Source organism: Ipomoea nil, unplaced genomic scaffold, assembly GCF_001879475.1.
Source record: "Ipomoea nil cultivar Tokyo-kokei standard unplaced genomic scaffold, Asagao_1.1 scaffold1421, whole genome shotgun sequence".
Lineage (NCBI taxonomy): Eukaryota > Viridiplantae > Streptophyta > Magnoliopsida > Solanales > Convolvulaceae > Ipomoea > Ipomoea nil.
In genome coordinates, this window is record NW_017617849.1 from 381,034 (window position 1) to 400,627 (window position 19,594).

The 19,594-nt window shown below is 36.0% G+C and overlaps 4 protein-coding genes across 5 annotated transcripts; 2 read left to right on the forward strand and 2 right to left on the reverse strand.

Annotated features, from left to right (window-relative positions):
• Window positions 1–1,000: 1,000 nt before the first annotated feature.
• On the forward strand, window positions 1,001–4,554 carry LOC109188419 (protein CWC15 homolog). The gene is made up of 8 exons (XM_019339085.1): window positions 1,001–1,122; window positions 1,411–1,566; window positions 2,716–2,822; window positions 2,953–2,994; window positions 3,081–3,168; window positions 3,515–3,614; window positions 3,977–4,077; window positions 4,174–4,554. The coding sequence occupies exons 2-8, from the start codon at window positions 1,436–1,438 to the stop codon at window positions 4,295–4,297; spliced, it is 693 nt and encodes a 230-aa protein (XP_019194630.1). The 5' UTR covers window positions 1,001–1,122; window positions 1,411–1,435; the 3' UTR covers window positions 4,298–4,554.
• Window positions 4,555–4,576: 22 nt separating this feature from the next.
• On the reverse strand, window positions 4,577–7,508 carry LOC109188418 (ABC transporter G family member 26). The gene is made up of 9 exons (XM_019339084.1): window positions 7,281–7,508; window positions 6,880–7,160; window positions 6,640–6,795; window positions 6,370–6,553; window positions 6,005–6,283; window positions 5,646–5,930; window positions 5,267–5,551; window positions 5,078–5,185; window positions 4,577–4,994 (listed from the first exon to the last, which is right to left on the reverse strand). The coding sequence occupies exons 1-9, from the start codon at window positions 7,491–7,493 to the stop codon at window positions 4,725–4,727; spliced, it is 2,061 nt and encodes a 686-aa protein (XP_019194629.1). The 5' UTR covers window positions 7,494–7,508; the 3' UTR covers window positions 4,577–4,724.
• Window positions 7,509–10,223: 2,715 nt separating this feature from the next.
• Window positions 10,224–13,673, forward strand: LOC109188457 (SEC14-like protein 5). The gene is made up of 11 exons (XM_019339149.1): window positions 10,224–10,475; window positions 10,588–10,616; window positions 11,138–11,221; window positions 11,339–11,392; window positions 11,513–11,590; window positions 11,752–11,805; window positions 12,302–12,361; window positions 12,455–12,550; window positions 12,715–12,816; window positions 12,895–12,975; window positions 13,052–13,673. The coding sequence occupies exons 1-11, from the start codon at window positions 10,421–10,423 to the stop codon at window positions 13,379–13,381; spliced, it is 1,023 nt and encodes a 340-aa protein (XP_019194694.1). The 5' UTR covers window positions 10,224–10,420; the 3' UTR covers window positions 13,382–13,673.
• A 10-nt stretch (window positions 13,674–13,683) lies between these two features.
• LOC109188456 (WEB family protein At5g55860-like) lies at window positions 13,684–16,550 on the reverse strand. 2 transcript variants are annotated; one of them, XM_019339147.1, is made up of 3 exons: window positions 16,416–16,550; window positions 16,112–16,326; window positions 13,684–15,523 (listed from the first exon to the last, which is right to left on the reverse strand). In XM_019339147.1, the coding sequence occupies exons 1-3, from the start codon at window positions 16,450–16,452 to the stop codon at window positions 13,742–13,744; spliced, it is 2,034 nt and encodes a 677-aa protein (XP_019194692.1). In that variant the 5' UTR covers window positions 16,453–16,550; the 3' UTR covers window positions 13,684–13,741. The 2 variants fall into 2 exon arrangements, with proteins under 2 accessions (XP_019194692.1, XP_019194693.1); XM_019339148.1 differs by lacking the exon at window positions 16,416–16,550 and having other exon boundaries at window positions 13,684–15,542; window positions 16,112–16,263.
• Window positions 16,551–19,594: the final 3,044 nt, after the last annotated feature.

Below are 19,594 nucleotides of genomic sequence, written 5' to 3' on the forward strand. Positions count from 1 at the left end.
TATTATCAAATGAAACTGCAGTCATATCAAAATGATACTGTAGTTGTGGTGAAATGAAACTGCAGTATATATAACATGGTTGCAATAGGCGCTAGGCGCTAGTCGGGCGGTAGAGTAGCGCCTAGCGCCTAGACGGCCTAGGCGGGGCCTAAGCGGACTAGGCGGCCGACTAGGCGGCGAACTGAAAAAAAGAAAAATAGTGCACGTGTGTAAGTGCATATATGTCATATTACACACACACACACACACACACACACACATACATACATACATACATACATACATACATATGTGTGTGTGTGTGTGTCATATAAATGAAAAAAATTAGCAAGGTCGAGTCGGTCGGGTTAACTCGACTAACACGACAGAAATTGACGAGTTAACTCGGCGTAATCGGACGAGTTAGGCGCTAGGCGGCTGAATTAGGTGCTAGGTGGGCGCCTAGGCGACCGGTCTCCTAGGCGGGATCCTAGGGGGGAAATCGCCACGGCCTAGGGGCGCCTAGCACCTAGGCGCCGATTACTCGGTGCCTAGGCGGGATTTTTACAACCTTGATATATAAAATGAAACTGAATAACATTTCACATATTTGAGTGTATATTGTACAATGAAGATGTAATTATATCGAAATGATCATGTAGTTGTGTTTTAATGAAACTATATTGTATATAAAATAAAATTAAATAACATTTTCACATATTTGAGTGTATAAATATTGAATAAAACTGTAGTTGTGTTGAACTGAAACTGCAGGGTATGCAAAATGAAACTGAAAATATAATTATTTTTTGCAGAACGGTACGAACCGGATTCCGTTTCTTTTCATTAAATAAAACGACATCGTTTTGATGCGCGGTGCATAATTGGGTGCACAATATAATTTGCCTAATAAATAATCATCATATTTGGGCTTACAGCCCAATTTCAGAATTAGTCGGCTATGGCCCGATAGAGCTGTGATTTCTAATTCTATTTTTGTTTTGAAAAGGATTTCTAATTCTATTTATTTGTTCCATCGTACACTTGTATCTTCTTCTCCTCTTCCTCTCTCTCTCTCTCAGGTAATTTGGGTCGAATCCAATCAAAAGCACGAAACGCTTTGTGCACCCAATTAATTCATAGGTAAAGAATTAGAATTATCATATATTTTGATTTCCATTCCTCCATACAAATATTTCTCTACTGTTATTGTTTTCACTATTTCGTTATATGGTCATATGGATTTTTTGTTAGGGTTCTTATAAACGCGTATCGATGTAGACATTTGCTTGTATAAATTTGTTTAGTTGTTGATTTGTACCGTGAATTTTCATTCATTTGCTGGATTTTAACGATTAATGTCTCTTGTTTTGTTGCCCGTAAAAGAAGTTTGTTTGTGGGTTCTGAGAATTGCTTCGGTTTCTGTAATAGGCTTGTCTGAGGGTAGTTAGACGACATGACGACTGCAGCTAGACCTACATGGGCACCTGCTAAGGGCGGTAGCGAACAGGGTGGGACTCGGATTTTCGGCCCATCTCAGAAATACTCTTCTAGAGATATTGCATCACATACCACCTTGAAGCCCAGGTTCCTACTTGAACTCTTTGGCTTATTTTGTAGTTTGTTGGTTTCCACATGATTGTGTTAAAGTAGCAAGGTCGGTCTAAATATGGGTAAAATTTGCTGTCTCTTTGACTCCAATAATATGGTGTTGTTTGTTTATATAATTTGACCCATATACAAGTGGTTACTTGTATTGGAATGACAAATTAATCAGGCTTCTTAGAAGTGGATAAAAGATTTTGGTTAATTATCTGTTAAAATCAAAGTGAAGTCCCGCGTCTTCATGTGCAAAATTCTGCATGCAGGAGATGGCTGTCTACTTTATGTAACTCCATCGAGTTGCACTTGCCTAGTTCTGTTACCTAGTCCAATCAAATATTGTCACCCCATTGGCTTTGAGGTTTTCTTGATTAATGGGAGTGAATGTGATACAGATTTTAAGGCCCAATCTTCTCTTCACATTCAAGCTAAAATATGAAATTTAATAATTGATTTGCTTTGGCAATAATTGATATGTAGATTTAAATATGGAGAGCTCATGATGAGTTCTTCCATGATTTGATCATGGGGTCTTATTTACCTATCAAGCGTAAACCCGCTTGTGTGGCATCAAACCTAATCTCTTATCACTCTAAGCCAAGTGTGCGGCGAGAATCAAACCCAAAACCAGCCTAAATTTAATATGCTACTTTAATTAGTTTGTAATTCAGAGATTATTGAGATAATTTTGATATAGAAAACCAGTTGCCTTTTCAAGAACTTGTGATTGACTTTTTTTCCATGATTTGATCATGGGGTCTTCTGACTTATCAAGTGTGAACCCGCTTGTGTGGCTTCAAACCTATTCTCTTATCACTCTAAACTAAGCATGAGACAAGAAACAAGCCCTTATCTAGCCTAAATTTAAACCTACATATCAATTGTCTTGCCAAACCGAATAAATTATTAATTGTTATATTTTAGTTCGACATTGGAGAAGATTGGGCATAAAAATCTGTATTAGAATTGGTCTGAAGTCTTTGCCTTTTGAAGTGGTGATCCTACTGATGTAGTCAAAATTACAGATTAGGTTTTGTTTGTCAATGTTGGGTTTGTTTTGTCTTTAAATTGTCAGGCTTCATTTTACTTAAATTTAGCATGTAAATTCATAATTTGATTGTATGTGTTGTACAGAAGGGAAGGCCAAGACACTCAGGATGAGTTGCAGAAGAGGAACCTCCGTGAGGAACTGGAACAGCGTGAATCAAGGCACTTCTCTTCAAAAAATAAGGGTTATAGTGGTATGTGGAGCCTGGCTTTCTATTTCTCACTACAACTCCCCAACCCCCACAAAGAACACAATCACATACATTTATAGCCACCTATACATTATGTTGACCTTTTTGAACTCTTGATTTTATATGGTTGCAGATGACAGGGATCATAGAAAGAGTAGCCAACTCCTTTTAGAAGGTGAGTGGTATTGGCCTCTTTATGATGTTGTTTCATAATTGTAAACTTGGAAATGCTTTTACCAAATGATGCTGTGATGCCAACAGGTTCTAAAAGAGAGATTGAAGATCGAATTGTTCCACGTAGTGCAGATGCTGACGACGTAGATGTGGATGCCAAAAGTGATGATGAGAGGTAAACATTTTTTCCCCAGGATAATTGTGTGCAACTTGGGTTGGTAACTGCATTATGTGGCACAATGTTCACTTCTTATGTTGCTCCTCACCATGTATCATTTGCAACCAATTTTATACCTGCAACTAATTATATGGATGCTAAATTTTCCTCAATTTATTCTCAAAATTCAAAATGGGGCAATTGAATTTTATTTTATTTTAAAATGCCCTTCACCTCTTTTTTGTTTTTATTTTTTACTGCGCCAGTGGCGCACGCGTGTATTCACTGACAGTTTTTTCTGGTTTGACCTTTACTCTCTTTTGAGCTCTCAATATTGTGCCCTAAAATATCTACTTTGATTTAGTGAGGATGATGATGATGATGATAATGAGGATGACATGGAAGCTCTCATGGCTGAGCTTGATCAAATAAGGAAAGAAAGAGCAGAGGAGAAAGTCCGTAAAGTAAGTTTTTCTATGTGTTATTTATATTTCTTTTATGTTTGTTGTTGATTTCATGTCAAGGTGTTCATTTGAGCCCTTGTTAGACTTGGCTGAAGTGCAAGGTGTAAGTGATTCAGCCTTGTGATATCCACAACAGATGCAATCCATACTGATGTATTACTACTATTAAACTTTTAAGTTTTAAACACTTTTCTTTATTTTTTAATAAATGAATACGGAGTAATTAATTAATGGCTAAATGATTCATAATATGAGTTATCCTTACTATGTGGTGTTTAATTACTCTTCCATGGAGTGTGAAGAACACTAATACCAGAGATTATTTCTTATGTGTGGTACTAAAAATTATGTATTTTTTGCAGGAACGGCAAGAGCAAGAAGAAGAGCTCAAAGCAAAGGAAGGAGAACTCTTGAGAGGAAATCCGCTGTTAAACCAGCCAACATCCTTTAATGTGAAGAGAAGGTGAATAGTCTTGCACTTAGATTTTTGCTGTACTGAAATTTATTAGGTAGTCATTTTGTAAAAGTGATTTGTGTTTTTTTTTTTTTTTTTTCTCAGGTGGGATGATGATGTGGTTTTCAAGAACCAGGCTAGAGGAGAAGCAAAAGTTGCCAAGCGTTTTATCAATGACACCATTCGAAATGACTTCCATAGGAAATTTCTGCATAAATATATGAAGTGATAGTCATTGGATGCCCTCCCTGCCTGTACCATTAACTAGTGAGAAATGAATGGGATGAATTGACCTTGTGGGCAGACTATTTTACAATTCCTTGTCTAATATTGCTGTGTGGTGTTGGGTATTGTATAACTAGAGCTTCATTATGTTGGTCATCAACCTTGAAAACATTATCACAAGTGTATTGTTGACTTGAAAAACAGGCTATTTATTGTTGGTTTGCTTAAAACAGTTGCATTTTAAGTCACCATTACCATTCACACCAAATGCACAATTGGCCATTGAGCCAACCAAAACCATGAAACTATCAATTTAGAGCGAATTTGTTGGTATTTTCTGTCAAATTTTACAATAAAGATCCATTTTTGCAAGGTTCACCTTCTTTATCTGTATGTATTTATGTATGGCTTCATTATCTTTTCACTTAATATCAAAGATTGCAGATGTTAACGTTTCGGCGAAGGCAAAAATATGCACAACATCTATAAGCAAAAGCCATGGCCAGAAGAACCCATACTTCCTTGAGGCCACCATTCAGATTGACAGTGTCAAATGAAGGCGAGCTTTGTAGAGTCCTGCACCCGCCTTCACTTCCACACTCGTACAGCTCATCCCCGGTGTACTGCACTTTCAACAAAAGCCGAAAACCATAGTACATGAATGACACATATTTCAGCCATCTCATGAATTTTGGTATGTGCTGCAAATATATAGAAAAACAATTTGCAGTTACAATTTTGTTACAAAACACCACGATTTCACTCTATTTTCGCTTATTAGTACCTGCACATAATAGCCTCCAGTGAGCAGAAACAACAGCAATATTAAAGAAGCTATCATCCCTGCCCTTCTAATGCTCATCACTGCAGCTCCAAACAGCTCTCCTGCCCCCTAATTCACAAACAAAAAAATTACCCTAAAAAAACACACACTAACTGTCAAAGTCTAGTTATTTAAGTGTTTTTGATTTACTTGGCTGGTTACTGCAATCAAGAGGATTGCAGATAATGTGAGGAAGAAACATTGGACTGTTCTCTTGAAGCCAGCCATGAAATAAAGAATCGACATGAAGAATGTGGGATATGCAACGTGTGCTACCATGTCACACAAAGTGCTGCACACATAGTATACGCTTAATCTGTACATGTCTGCTTTCCTTTCCTTCACCAAATATATCTTCTCGAATGGGAAAACATATACCGCTCCAAAGATAGATGAAGATGTCCAGAAAATACAAATGTAGAACATTAAACCAATCTGCAATTCACGGGAAAGACTCCGCTTTTCAAAGATACAATAGTGCATTAAAGAGGAATAGAAAAGAAGATCGAGTTGGAGTTTTCGAGTTTGCCTGATCTCTAAGCTGAGCCTCGGTTGCAGTTGCAGACTTCCACCAAAGAAGGCCTAGGAGGATTGCAACTCCAAGTGCTTGGAACAATCGTAGCTTGTCGAAATAGTCTCTGCATCTTTCCTTATATGTTCTCTTTGACAGTATCAAGAATTGTTCCCACCACGACAATGTCCAGTCCTTCTTCACTTGAATGCCTATTTGGAGATGTGCAGGTGCATTTGGTGTTTCATGGTTCTCTTTCTTCTCTTTTGGTTCCAATTGGATTTTGTACTTGTGTTGTAAGTACTAATAGTTACAGAATCACACAATAAATAAAACAGGTAGAGCGAAATTAGCAATGAGTGAAAAGTAAAACTCACTCTTATTATGAGTCTCTCAGATTCAGAAGTCCCTTTAGTTGGGACTAAATCTTCAGGAACACTTATGTCATTGACTTGTCCAGTTGCTAAATCGAGCAAAAATTCTGCAGGGTTCATCACTATTTCCGGGATGAATCTTAAAGACGAAAAGTATTCCATGGACTCTCTAGCTTTCCCATAATAGACCGGAGAGCCTTCAGATATTAACAAAATCTTGTCAAACATGTGATATATCCTACTCGAAGGCTGGTGGATTGTTGTGATAATTGTCCTTCTTGCCTGTTGGTGTTACCAAAACACAATCTTTATCATCATTGCAGACAGATTATGCAGGGAGGGCGAATTAAATCAAGAAAAGTTTGCACCTTTGAGAGACGTTGGAGGATCTGAAGGAGCCTATTTGCAGAGGTGGAGTCCAAGCCCGAAGTTGGTTCATCGAGCAATAGTAGTGAAGGATCAACAAGAATTTCATACCCGATACTGGTTCGTTTTCTTTCTCCCCCGGAAATTCCCTTCACGAATCCTCCTCCAACTCTTGTATGTCGACATCTATGATTTCCAATTCGAGACAATAAAGCAGAAATAGTAAATGTTCAATGGTGTCATATATAGTTTACACATTTCTTGACACATACCTTTCAAGGCCTAATTCCTTAATAATCATCTCAACCCTTTGATATTTTTCTCGCTTGCTCATGTCGCTTGGCAACCTTAAAAATGCAGCAAACACTAAGGTTTCCTCCACTGTCAGTTGTGGGAAAAGCACGTCGTCTTGTGTCACAAACCCCACCCTACAATCCAATGGCATAAAACTCAGTATACACTAAAAAACTGCAGACAAAAAGAGTGAGAGGAGAAGCCACCAAGTCACCAACCTCCTTTTAAGAGCAGCACTGTATGGAATGTCATTGTAGGTTATAGTTCCTTTTACATTTTCGCGCAATCTGCCTCCTAGTATCCTTAACAGTGTTGTTTTCCCACTCCCAGAAGGCCCCATCAAGGCAAGAATTTCCCCAGGCCCTATGCTTCCTGTGATCCCCTTCAGTATCTGCTTATAACTCTCTTGCTCACTTTTCATCTGTGAAGACTCCACTGCCTTAACCGGGTTCTTGAAGGATGACTGGCTAATCTTCACCTTGTACTCCACATCTGCAAACTACAACACAAAACAAAACAACGTTTCTATCTTCAAACATTTCTGTCTCTGCTAAAAGTCTAAGCTGATATTATGATGTTCTAAACGGGGAGAACGGGGTTTAGCCAAGACATTACATACCTTGAGGAATATTGGAAGGGGGTGGTTTATATATGAATGTGATGTTTCATCAACGATGTCGATTTCTGAGCTTCGACTTGTGAGGTAAGCTTGAGGCATGAAGTCTATGTTATGGCCAAAGCCATTGCTGCCTGCAATTTGCATAGAGCCCATGGTGGTGGGAGGGGACAAAGGCAAATCTTCATGAATTTCTTCATGCCTTCCATGCTCCATTATTATTCTTCTCTTTCTTAAATGATGTTCAAGAAAGTTGTGGTATATATGGAAGTCAATTTCCCAGGGAGTTTTTACCAAAAATTAACCTGCCTATGTGTTAAAACAATCTGTTAAGCCACATTCTTTCAATGCCTTAACCGAAAAAGGCTTTAGACTAGTCATTATTTAGTTGTTACATGCCCAGAGTATGCTCTTGATGATTTACCATTTATGACTTTTTTTTTATTTGCCAAAATAAGTGTCAAAGAATTGAAAGAACAATGAGATACTATATTGGTGACATTATTGGAATCTTTTGTTTGATTATCATCAAATCCTCGCTCTGCTACTAAAAACAAGTCTTAAGTGAAACTTCTCATCCACTAGACCAATGTCCTGGAGACAATAATTTATTAACTGAAAATATATAATATGTTAACGGTAAGTCCATAATCTGAATATAATCTATCATGTGCATGGTGGACCCTAGTCCATAAAATAACAATTACGCATCATTATATATCAATTATTTTTAAAAATTTTGAACCAACCTATTTATATAATACGTCATAATTTAGAATTTTGACAATTCAAAATTTCTTCCAAAAAAGGCTGAACCCCAACCCTAAGGGCCCCCACATCCCGACCCGACAGAGCATTTCGAAGTTTCAAAACCACTGTCACATTATTAATGTTTATACCATTTTATTTAATTAACCATTTAAAAATAGCATGAATATTATTTGTGTTTCAACATTTTATAAAAATCATTGTGAATATTGTTAGATGTCTGAATTAATTGCTTAGAGCAACTCCAGCGGCTGCAAATTTAAGCGCCATCCCACCATTTTGCCAAATTCTTGTTCTCCAATGTACAGCGCCATTACGCCATCTCGCCATTTTTTTTGGCGATAATGAACAGTGCTGCGCCATATATGGCGCGACACTGTTCATCTGCGCCAAATATAAAAAGGAGGAAAACTTACCATTTTGCCCTTGCTTTTTTTTTTATAATTCTAAATATATCCTTTAATTGTTTTATATGTAATTTTTTATTTTGTTAAATACTTATATTTAAAGTTTGTATTATTAAATATAAATTATATCATTTGAAAGATCTCATTGAGACGATCGAAACAAGACTAATATTGAATATATATTAATTAAAATTTTAAATACATTAAACATAACTAGAACATAATAATAAAAATTAAATTTTATACTATATTATTATTGTGAAATAAATTCAATTTTCAATAAATTCAATTTTTTTAAATAATTAATGTTAAAAAAAATTTAATGTTAATAAAAATTATTATTTACATCACAAATTATATTTTATATTAAACTAATTAAGTTCGAACTAAGTTATATTAAACTAATTAAATTCGAAGTAATAATTGAGAAATTAAATTATTTTAGTGTAGAAATTTGGTGTTTTGGTGTTAATGGGTTGGAGATTGAATAAAATTTGATGTGAGAATATTCTTTCTGATGTGACATTTGGAGAAGAAATTTGGTGTTTTGGTGTGAATTGGGTTGGAGATGCCCTTAAACAAGTTTCTGAATAGGTTATGAAGATCCAACAATTTATCAAAAAAGCGTATACAACAATGTTGGAAAAGATACATTAGTTTTGAAAAAAGAACGTGCAAGTTTTACATAAAATTAAACAATTTTAAAATTTGATTTTCAAATCAATTTTGTAACTTATAAAAATAAAAAGTAAGAACGGACAAGACAACCTCATGACATGTAATCACTAATCACTAGACTAGACTACAAGTCAAAAATTACAACAAATGCCGCCCAGAAAAGTTTAAAGAAAAAAAATTAAAATTAAAATTATATGAGTTAATTATATTTTTTGTCTTAGATTTATCTCACTTTTAGGTCTTTTTATTAGAATATTTTTATTTAATTTTAATATTATTCTAGCATGATTATTTTTAGTTATTCATAAACAAAATCGTTAAAATGTCGTAAAATATAAAGACATTTCAATATTTTTATACTTGAACTATTATATTTTTTATATTTATTTTTTAAAAAAAATTATAATTATAATTAAATACCCAAATACCCTTGTATTTAATATAAAAAAACTTTATATTTAACGGTATTTAAACTTTTTTTGGTGATAAAAAATTAAAAATGATCATACCTACCATGCTTAAAAGTAATAAATGTTGGAATAAGCCCGCATGAGTAGCTCAACTGGTTATAGAGGTGAAACTTTGGAAGAATGACTAGGGATTGAGTTTCACTAGCGGTAGTGTGGGAGTGAGGGAGTGGGGCTCCTTGTGTGCAGTGAGCACCGGCAATTAGGCCACTAAACACTTCAAAACTGTGCAATTTTTTTTATAAATTTTATTATTAAAATTAATTATTAAAAATGCCAACTAAGCTGCTACGTAAGCAGGTAACCTGCTAAAATTGATGGTAACCTGCGATCCGGTAAAATTGCATACGTTTAGAGAGTTCAGTGGCCTAATTGCACATTTTTTGAGTATTCAATGACCTAATTGCACTTTTTTTTTTTTTTTTTTTTTTTTCGTTCAGTGGCCTAATTGCATTTTCAGGTTATGTTCAGTGACTAATTTGAACCTTATTCCATAAATGTTTGATAGAAAAGGAAATTGAATTGACATTTATTTTTTCTTGGTGAGGATTGAATTGACATTTATAAATTTAGTACAGAAAATTGAATTCGGTCATTATTGTTTCTTTTAAAGTTTGGAAACAAATAGATCTACAAAACAGAGGCAGAAGATCTGGGAAAAGAAAAAGGAAGGAAATGTTAGTCATATTACTATAAACAGAGGTCACAGCATCCATTGTCAGAGCTCCACCCTACCAAAGTAAAAGAATAGGAGGTGGAGAGGAAAGTGAAATTCAAAAATCGGGTCTGAATCTAACGAACAGTTCTGGGTTTTAGAGAAAAAATGGTCTTAATTAAAGAAGAGATGATCAGGCAGTTAGGAGCTTTGATGGAAGATAGTGAGTGAACTTCTCCATAAGCCCGCTTCACATTTTTTGTGTTAGACTTTGTTCTTTTGGATCTGGGGTCTTCACATTTTAGCTTGCTTATTTGTATTTTGATTTGTTGCAGTTGATGAATCACTGAAGATGACTTTCAAGGTTTTATCTTTTTTCCTTTTCCCTAGATTTGGAAGCTTCCGAACTGATATCGTGGCTTTGGGGTTTTGATAATTTGATCTGTATTTTATACAACAATTCTTGATTTGGTTAATTTTCTTTATCGGTATATTACTACTGTATTTCATTTGATTGACAATTAGTCAATGAGAGGTCAAAGGGATGCTTGAATCGTTAGATTTGATTGACTACTTCTGCTATTTTGTTAGTGTGAGTGTTAACAATGGGTTGGAGATGCTGAGGTGATTTCTTTCCCATTCTTGCTTTTTAGTTTTTAGCCCAATCCAATGTGGGAATCTGATTATGGTTCTAGTTCAAAATAATAAATTTAAGTCAGCTAAGCATCTTGAACCATGCCAAAAGCTTTGTTGTTATACAATTAGTACAAATGGATTTATTTTCTCAATGGAACTCTGGGATTCATTAAGATGGGTTTGTTATTTGCAGTGCTTCTTTTAATGTTTGAAACATTATTTAGATGTCCCTGTATTCTGTCTTTGCAGAATGTGCACCAAGGGTTCCCAACTGAGACTCTGGTGAGGTTTCTAAAAGCAAGGGATGGAAATGTATCTAAAGCCCATAAAATGGTTAGATGCTATGATACATAAATTGACACATATTCGTTCATAGTTAAAGCTTCATGCAAAATTATGCTTTAGATACACATTTGACTTGCCACTTCTAATTTTTTGAACACTTTACAGCTTACTGACTGTTTGAACTGGAGGCTCCAAAATGAGATTGATAATATATTAGCTGTAAGTTTGTACTCTTATATTTCAAGGTTATCGTGTTGGGCATATATGATACGGAGTAGTACTTAATCATATATGTTTTTTTTTTTGTTTTTTGTTTTTTTTTTTTTGTTTTTTTTGCAGAAGCCAATTGTCCCTTCTGAGTTGTACAGGGGAATTAGGGAATCTCAGCTTGTAGGGATGACTGGATACTCAAAAGAGGTACTTGTATAAATCTGAATTATCAAGATGTACATTATTAACATGGGAATGTAGCTTGTACCTGTCCCTTCCTATGTTCTTAATCAAGAGAAGTATGGTGCGACTTACTGATACTGATGCTTTCATAAGTTCTTCTCATGTTCTTTTTCTTCAACTTACAGGGCATTCCTGTCATTGCTGTTGGTCTGGGGCTCAGCACATTTGATAGAGCATCTGTAAGGATACCCTTTCTTGCCTGATAGTTTGGTAAAAAATTGGCCTATAGACTAATTTTGGCTTATTTGACCACTATTAATTGCTTGATTTAGTTAAAATATCAATATGAATGTTTGGTTAATTAGCTTTTTGCAACTCCAAAAGGCTAAAATTCAAAAAGTTACTCCAAACAACTTTTTCAATTAGCTTTTTTGAGAAAAGAAATTATACCAAACAACTATCAGTTAACAGCTAATTTACCAAACACTTTTCTACAATCAGCTAATGTTATCAACTATTTATACCCTCTAATTAACACAATCAGCTAACAGCTAACAGTTATCAGCTAACAACCATTTTACCAAACAGGTCCTTCTTAATTTTGGCTTTCAGAAAATCTATTATTACCATAATTTAACCTCTGTTTCTTCTTCCGTTCTATATTATTTTTCTCCAATTAAAGTCATTTTTTGTTTCTTTTGATATTTATAGATTTTTTTTTTTTTTAATATTAAGGTTCACTACTATGTTCAATCACACATACAGATGAATGAATATCGTGACCGAGTCATGTTGGTGAGTACTAATTCTATTGATGTAGAATGTAGATTCTAAAGATCATTAAATAGCTTTTTAATCTAAATAAACTAATTGATTCTTATCTTCTAGCCTTTTGCAACGAGAAAGTTTGGTCGGCACATTAGTACATGTATAAAGATATTGGACATGACTGGTCTTAAGCTTTCTGCTCTAAATCATATTAAGGTATCTTTCATGTTTCTTAACATTGTTATTACTTTTAATTGACATCCTGAAAATCTGTATTTGTATTTCATTAACTATTACACTCTGATTGTTCCCAGTCTGGTTGTCAACTCAACTTTTTTGTTTGTTTTTTTTTTTTTTTTTTTTTTTTTGTTGGTTTTCAGCTATTGACTACTATCTCTGCCATTGATGATCTTAATTATCCTGAGAAGACCGAAGCATATTACATTGTTAATGCACCATATATATTTTCAGCATGCTGGAAGGTTTGGCTCTATATGTGTATTTCTATTAGTACTAGGATTTGTATTGCAACTTTAGCTAATATTATTAAATGCTTGCAGGTAGTGCGTCCTCTTCTACAAGAAAGAACGAGAAAGAAAGTTCTAGTGTTGTCAGGTTCAGGAAGAGATGACCTATTGAAAGTATGCAACTCCTTACTCTTTTCATAAAGAAAGTTATTTATTTATTATTGCAGTATAATTCTTAACTTGGTTTCAGATAATGGATTATGCATCTCTCCCTCATTTCTGTAAAAGAGAGGGCTCAGGGTCTTCTCAGCATTCTAGGAATGGTACCATCGATGATTGTTTTTCCTTGGACCATGACTGCCATCGGCAGCTTTATGATTATATTAAGCAGCAAGCAGAGCTTGTGGAGCCCGCTGGACTAATCAAAGAAGGGTCGTTCCATGTTGCTGTCCCTGAACCAGATCCTGATGATGCTAATATTGCTAAAACCTTGGCATCGGAATTTCAAAGACTCGGGGAGAATGGCATTTCCAAGTCGTTCCGTGAAGTTAAGATCAATGGTGAGGTCAAAGCTGAATAAATGAGTGCATATCGTTGACATACAGTTTGGGTGACTGTTCATCGTAATCCTGGGTATTAGATGAGAGGATTTCACTAAGCTTAGATATGTTGTAGTATTGTATTACTGGCTTGCATCATCTCGATGCTGGAGTTAGGACGAGCAATGTTATAACTTGAATTTAGAGTGGGATAGTCGATCATGTTGTTTGAATATGGTATGGATGATGGTCATATTTTGCCTCTCTTCTGTTGTGAAATAGCCTATACTGCTCATTTGTTGACCATTTGTAATTGTTGGTTTTGTTGATTAATGTTTGAACCTCTAATGAACAGATTGTTACTGGTTTACTAATTTAACGAGCCCAAGATGTGTTCACAGTTACAAATCACTATACAGATTTTCTCTGGGCAGATAAGGAGAACCAACCTGTACTTGCCTTGTCCTCTTAGGAAGGATGTCACTGACATTACGCAATAGAACTTTCTTTGCGACAGATGTCTTGGACTTCTCGGTCTTTGGCACAGATGACTTGGACTTCTCTAATTTGCGAGGGTGCCTCACCTCGGGTAAGTTGTGTGTTTGTGATTCAATGCCATCTCTTGTGCCTTGCCCTGCGTTTTGGTAATTATGAGGAAATGATTCAACTACCTTCTGTGTTTCTGCCAGAATAGAGTGTGTGGCTTCTGCTACTTTCTTTTGCTCTCTTTCCCGCCACCGTCTGAGCTCTCCTTCCACTACCTGTTTTGCGGTCTCGTCCATTTCTGCTCGTTTCAGAGCATCCTGAGTAGCAGTTCTCATGTTGTCAATCTCCTTCCGAGCAGCCTCGAGTCTCATGAGAGCTCCGTTTTCACTTGCCCTTACAGCCTCCACTTGAGCCATTGCAGCAGCCACTTTCAATTCAGCTAATCTCTCTGATTCCCCGACTTTCTGGCTTAAGAAGTCGAACTCGTCTCTTGATATAATAGTAATTTGAGCACCAGACTCGGGAGTTGAGGCACGTGTAGCACTAGCTCTCTCTGACAAAAGTTTAATCTCGTCAAGAGCCCTATTCTCAGCTGCTTTTGCTTCTTCGGCCGCTTCCAATGCAACTTTAAGTTTCTTTTCTGCTTCTTCTAATGTAATCCTGGCAGAATCAGTCTCTTTCTTTAGCTCTTCCGCTTGTTTCTTCATTTCATTCGTTTCATTTTTGGCGTTTTCGCACTCTAACCTAACCTGCTCGATAGTAGCAATCATTTCTTCAGAAGGGCGTCTAACTTTGGACTCTTCTGCAAGTGCTCTTTCGAGCTCAGACTTTGCTCTCTGAAGTTTGGCATGCAGATTCCCAGCAAGTGATTCGGTTTCTGATTCCTTCCCCATCAGCTCCGAGTGTTCTTTCTTCACATTCTTTAGTTCCAATTCAAGCTCTGCCAGGTAACTTCTTTGCGAGCCCTCTTCTTCCAAAGCATTATGCAGTGATTCCTTAGCATCATTAAGCTCTGTAGTAGCATCTTTCACTGAAGCAAGATCTGAGGACCTTGCACTATCCATCTCCTTTCTTAGAGCTTCAATTGCAGACATGGTTTGAGCTAGCTGAACTTCGAGATCTTTTATGAGGGCGGGTTTGATCTCTTTTCTCAACGAGGTTAACTCCTTAGATAACTCCCCGAGTCTGGTCTTGTATGATTGCCTCTGGACACCCTTCTCAGCATACACTTTTCCTTCATCTTCCTTAACATGCAAACTAGCAAGTTTTAGCTTCTGAATCGACTCCTGTAATGTTTCGATTTCTCGGGAAACCTTGCCTGCTCTCTCCATGTTAGCTTTCGTAGCTCGCTTAGCTTCTTCTGCTTGCCTATCAACTGCTGCTTTTTCTTCAATTGTCACAGCACAGTTGCTACGCATCTTTCGAACCTCGTGTTTTGCTGCATCAAGTTTAGCTATTGCAGTCTTGTACTGTTCTCTAGCAGTCTCCAAGTCTAGATTCCAAGAACCATCTACTTTGGAGTAGCCATTGTTTGCTTCTTCTGTTGCCTGAATTGCAGAATCCTTTGAATCACAAACAACCTTAAGCTTCTGGGTCAGATCCTCAACAGTTTGGTTGGCACTTTCAAGCTCACTAAGTGCTTGGCCTTTTCTAGTTTCAACATTCTTCAATTGTTCCTTCAGTCTGCTAACTTCTTCCTGAACCAAATGCAGTTGTCTTTCCTTTCAAAATCATGCTATCTAATTAAGTAATGTTACCAGTGATCACAGATTTATACATACTGGGAAAACAAGAAATGAACTAGATGGGGGATGGCTAAGGATAAAAATTTGTAACTACAAGGTCATCTGTTCGAATTCCAACCTTCTTGGTTTGAGCTGGTCAGCTATGAGCAATCTAAGCTGGTTTACTCCCTTGTGATCCTTTGCCGGTTAGGATCACAAGGCGGGATTTACCCAATGAATACCCTCAGGTAGTGGTTACGAATTTTCCTCGTCACCCCAAAAAGAAATGAACTAGTGTTTGCTGCATGGCTGCATGATTTGTACAAAGTACAAACTCATGTTGAGCATATATAATATATAAACATGAATGTGCAGATCATTTCGACTATCAGCTTAGACTTTTAGTTGAGATCGGACACATCATTTAAGAGTAACGTGAGGGGGTGTGTTGAGCATATAATACATTCATAGACAGTTAGACACAACATTTGGCAAGCAACAGAGATAAAATCTTCTGCATCTGAATCAAACTTCTGATCTAACTTGGGAAATAATGTGTACCTCTGTAGACTGGTGATTAGGTTTCTTGATTGCAGGATTGTCTCCAAATAAGGTGACAGCATTCTTGACCTTGGCAGACTGGAATGGTGGATTGGTGTCTACTTCTCCGACCTCCACTTTCGGAGATCCTGACGTTTTGCTTCTGTCTTGTGCAACCATACTTTCCAATTCTACCAAAGCTTTATAGAATTGCACCAAGGCCCTGAAATTATACACTATACACAAAGAAAAACAACTACTGAAATCAAGATTTCATACAGAATGAAGAGGAAAACAACATGGGAAAAAGGAATAAGAGAGGCACCGAGAAAGATGATCCAAGAAAACCCACACAACAACATAAACTCTGGACTCTCACTTTTCTCATTGTCGTCAACTTCACTGTATCCTGAACAGTTATCTTTTGGCCAAATGGGCTCAGAATGGAATTAAAACATGCACGAAAATGCCCAGAAGAACAGCAAAAAGGTGAAGAAAACAATGTTATCGTTGGATGATCGAAACTCAAGATTCCAGAAAAAGATAGAGGAATGAAGATCTAAAAGCGTTTTATTTCTTTTCAAAGAAAAGAAAAGAAGAGAGCTTTGAATCTCTTGGAAGAGAAATTTTATGAATATATGCATTTAGCAGCTGATCAGGGAAGAGGGAGAGAGAGAGAGAAGAGTGCCAGGTCAGCGGATGACGCCGTCCAAGGGTGGGGCTGAGGAACAGGACGAGTAAAAGCAGGAATGGGTAGATCGATCGATATGCGTTAAGTTGCACTTTTTACGGTAACAAAACAAACATCTGCACAAATTTGACCACCATGAACCATGATGTTTCTTATAAGTTCACACTTCACACATTGAGTTTCCATGGACCGCTTGAGGTGAAAATTTATTTAGGAATTAGTGCATTGCCATGAGTTGTGCACCATTAATTATGTTGGTATTTGGTTACCCTATACATATGCAATCGTTACACCCTGCACCACGGCGCACAGTGCACTGTGCGCCCCGTGCCTCCTAAAACGACGTCGTTTTGGGAGGCGCGATAGGAAGTTGACATGATTATGTATATTTCAATATTTGTTTATACAATTGTGTATATTTTTTATTATGTATATTTTTTATTATGTACATTTTTTATACAATTATGTACATTTTTTTATACAATTATGTACATCCGAATCAGAAAATTTTTGTGTATTATGTTAAAAATTTATGTTTATTATGTATTATGTTAGATTATGTGTATTATCTTTTTAAAAAAAGTATGTGTATTTTGTTATATAATTATGTACATTCATGTATACAATTATGTGTATTCTAGTATAACATTATGTACATTTTTGAATATGAGATTTTTTTAAAGGAAAATTAACTGCCAAACACTGGGTAGCGAAATTTAAAAAAAAAAAAAAAAAATTGAAACGACGTCGTTTTACATCTGGGCGCACAATGCAACGCGCACCGTAGTGCAGGATATAAATTGCCTACATATGTGTGCTGATAGGATCCATGGATTTGGGGCTTGAGTTGGGTACTCATGAATTGGACCCTTGCATAATAATATTGAGCTAGTATGGATCGAGGTGCATGAATCCAATGCGTTTGAGTCAGGTTATCATTCTTCCCCAAAAGGTTGAATCCCCAATTCCAAGACTCCACAGTCCCCACACTCCGGCTCGACAGAACATTTGAAAGGATATGAATCATGATAACTCGGCTAAACCACAGAGGCTAGACCTTTGTTTACTACGCATAAGGAGCCCCCCTCACTTTGGAGGTTGCTCTCACACTGGCACGGGTGAGACTCAATCCCTGGTTATTCTTCTCAAACGAAAAGGGAATTCCTTTATAAGGAAATAATTCTATGAAAATATTATTTCTGGAAAAATACAAGCACAAGCAACTAAAATGTTTAGGTTTAATATATAAGTCGAGCGAAATACTCTATTCTTAAAACTTTATTTGCTATATCCCAAAGGTGGTATGAGCGTTATAGCTAAGATTTTCCAAGATAAAACGTACTACAATTCAATGTTTGAACACTCAAACAAGTGAGCCCGACGAACTAGAACACTGGTAGAACACATACAGAGGAGGAGGAAGATGAGCAGAGGTTTTTGAGAGCAAAGTATATGCGTTGTTGTTCTTAAATTTCAACCTTCATAATAAACAACCATTACTATGGAAATTAATTTTAAAATTAAAAAAAAAATGGAATTGATTGCAATTAATTCGGTAACATCAGAATTAATACCTAGAATAGTACTCCAAAAAAGAGTGGCTCAAAACGTGAGTAGTTCGAGAGGTAACTACTCCGAATGGTACCCGAAAAGTTACGGAACAAGCTGACGAGTCAAAATCTACCATTCGATCCTCAAGGCAACCACTTTTCCCCGCAGGTGCCGACGTACTGAGTACGCACGCAAGAGAGAACATCTATGCTATACAATTGAACATCTCTCTAAAAGGGTCTTGTATATCTAGTGATGCAAATTCCATTCTTTTTTCAACGTGGGACAATAACTAATAAGTCTTTCCACTTTCATTTTCCAACTCAAATGTGTCTACTTTGAGAATCAATTTCTCATTCACCTATTATCTGTTTTGAGCGTACAATATATCAATCTCTTTGTCTCACTACCAAGAACTTGAATTCACTTTAACTCGGCCCAAAACGGAAGTAAACCCTACATATATTTGTACCACGAAATAACCACTTACAATGCCATTTATGCTATTTTTTAAAACATCCCTATCATGTCCTAATATCCGAAGTAGGGGTATAGTAATAACCTATACATTGGGGCCTTATCCCGTTACTTTGTAGGCTATATATCCCAATTAAGTAATGCAAGTTCCTTCATTGCTCTCGTTCTTAATGCATTACAACTAATTAAATTGCTACATAACCCTTGTGGTAAAGGTGAGCTCACTGGTTTATCCTATAATTAGACAATCTCTAACTCCATGGAGACTTTGAAGGGTATATAGGTGCATATTCCATATATTCTATATTGTGGCATTATGGCTAATAACTTTGTGAATTTTATGACTCCTTTTTTATCAAACACAACTGTATTTATTAAGTTATTAGAATATTTAAGAGTAGACAAATTATTTCTTTTGAAAATTTGCTGAATCTTATAAGTGGAGGTAAAACAAATCTAAAAAGACTAAAGAAGTGTTCATTTGAAAGACTATTTTGGTTGCGTAAATAATTAAAATGTTTTATATTTTTTTAAAATAAAATTTTAATCTTTAACGTACTCTTTTACCAATTGATACAATTGGAGATTGATGACGAAATTGAGATGCTAGTAAATATTGATAAAAAACATTAATGTCGATGAGATACAAAGACAATAATTGTGACAAATTTCTTTCCACATTCATCTCGATTGTGTTAAGATTCGAAATAAGTATCATAAAACAAAATTTAAAATTGATAGTTACACATATTCTTAGAAACAATGACAAATTTTGTAAAGAATCA